This window comes from Alligator sinensis, unplaced genomic scaffold, assembly GCF_000455745.1.
Source record: "Alligator sinensis unplaced genomic scaffold, ASM45574v1 scaffold476_1, whole genome shotgun sequence".
Taxonomy (NCBI): Eukaryota; Metazoa; Chordata; order Crocodylia; family Alligatoridae; genus Alligator; species Alligator sinensis.
In genome coordinates, this window is record NW_005842444.1 from 1,046,334 (window position 1) to 1,048,388 (window position 2,055).

The 2,055-nt window shown below is 44.4% G+C and overlaps 1 protein-coding gene across 4 annotated transcripts in view; it reads right to left on the bottom strand.

Moving 5' to 3' along the window:
• BLOC1S6 (biogenesis of lysosomal organelles complex 1 subunit 6) overlaps positions 1-2,055 on the bottom strand; it is a 12,337-nt gene that overhangs the window by 4,741 nt on the left and 5,541 nt on the right. For all 4 annotated transcript variants that reach the window (XR_003095664.1, XR_003095665.1, XM_025212075.1 and 1 more), the window contains exon 4: positions 714-800. Coding sequence is in view for 2 of the 4 variants with exons in the window: in XM_025212075.1 (XP_025067860.1) it covers positions 714-800 (87 nt within the window). In the remaining 2 variants the exon portion in view is untranslated. The remainder of the gene's footprint in view (positions 1-713; positions 801-2,055) is intronic.

The following is a 2,055-nucleotide window of genomic DNA, read 5'->3' on the forward strand; positions in this document are numbered from 1 at the left end:
CTTCTATAGTTCTCTTAATCCAAAGGGCCCCTTCTCTTTTACTACCTTTATTCTATGCTCCTTATACTTGTCCCTGCATCATGGCGATGCATGTATCTAGGAGAGCTATAAACCGAATTCCTCCAAATCACACTAATGCTACCCCTACCAAAGGAGTTATACACTATACAAACTGTTTTCTCTACAGATGACTTGGATCTTGCTGGACAAGACGGGAAAACAAAACTTAATGCCAGAATGAAATCAGGACTGACAATTTTTGCTTAGCAGCCCAATAGATCACTAAAAATTATGCAGCAGTTGGAATATTACAGTGGTGCTCATAGTTTTGGTCCTGCCAGCCAGATGAAAGGCACAGGGCTGTTCTGAAGGCTGGATTGGGCTTTGTACCTCCTCCGACCAGCCAGGATTAGGTTCCAGAGGTCCCACACTATTCTAAGTGCCTGATCCACCATGAAGGACTACAGCCCATGGGGATACCCACAGATCCATGGTGACCCACAAGGTTCCCATGATATGGCACTGGGGACTGGATCTGGCCCATGGGCTGGGGACAGCTTGTTTCATTGGCACTGAAAATACAACTGCCAGAAAAGAGGAAGTTTCTATCTGCAAACTTTAACCACACATTAAAGGCACTGAATAAGAACATTCATAAAATGCTGTTAAACTTCCCTGTTAACAGACAAAGTGAAGATGCAAAGTTCACTCACTTTCAACTTTGAAGTCTTTTCATGGAGCATCAGCATCTCTTTTCTAATGTTCACTAACTTGCTGTGATAATGTTTGGCTTCTAAAAACTTCCAAAAAGACAAGACAACTTAAAGACAATATTCAGGATCAACATCTTAGTCAGTCCAGACATAGCTTTATTAAGTTATCACCCAAAACAGCACCAAAAAGCTTTGAAATTAGCTTGAATGTATTCTATGTATTCAAGTTTTTAACTATTATTGTACATAATAACATTCATACTTATGAATGTACATCAAAAGGAACATACTACTATACTGAATTAAAGATCAGTGCAGGTGAAAAACATACTATCACTTTTATGCTCTACTATGTAAAATTTAAATCCTAGTGTTGCTGAAGTTCAGCAAGCGCTTTTCCTAAAAGTAAACCTTCCTTATGTGGCCCCACATAATTAAATCTTACACCTACTTTATGATCACTTAAATGTCTTTTTTCAAATGATAAGCTACTCTCAGATATCTTAACTGCATATAAAGTTGCTTACTAATTCCCTTAGATCCCATGGTAGTTATGAAGCACAGCTGTGACTCCTGTGATCATAAAAATCTCTGCAAGCCCAGGTATCAAACACAAACTTAAACCTAAACCAAAGGGCCAGATTCTGATCCCTGTGCACAGTCTGTGACTAAGTGCAAAAGGGGAAACCAGGCACTGATTTTGGCTACTGGTTTTGTACAGATGGACTCCTCCAGTCTACATTCACTAAGTCCTCCTCTCCAGGGCACATACCGACTGGCACGCTCTCTCTTCTCATATAATAAGAGCTATACTGATTCGGTCATGTTTATGATATTCAAATGAGCATGATTTGCCCCAGATTTCTAAAAATACCTATTTAAAAAAGCAGAACCACTGATGTAATAATGTTCATTAGTAGTCCATTTTAGGGGTGCACCGATAGAGATTTTGGGGGCCAATACCACTAGCTGATTTTTAAGGAGGTATATCAGCCAATAGCGATCCGGCTTCCAATGTCAACCCGGCAGCTTGGACAGCTGCGTACAGCTGGTAAGTCTGGTGTGGTGGAAGGGGAGGGGGAAGGGAAGGGGTGTGGGTGGCAGATCGAAGTCCCTGTAGTGAGGGAGGAGTGGGGCTGGGGCAAGCACTAGCCAGCCAGGGCAGGGTGGGCGTGGGACGGAGCTGTGGCTCGTCTGGGGGTCACAGCATGGGGTGGCGGGAAAGGCAGCTCCTGCTGCTGCACACCATTGGTCCAGGAGCCACTGGTCTGGTGCTCGGCTGCTTGTCTGGCAGCCCCCCCCGCTCACCCGGGGGGGGGCGGGGGGGGGGGGGGGGCGCGGG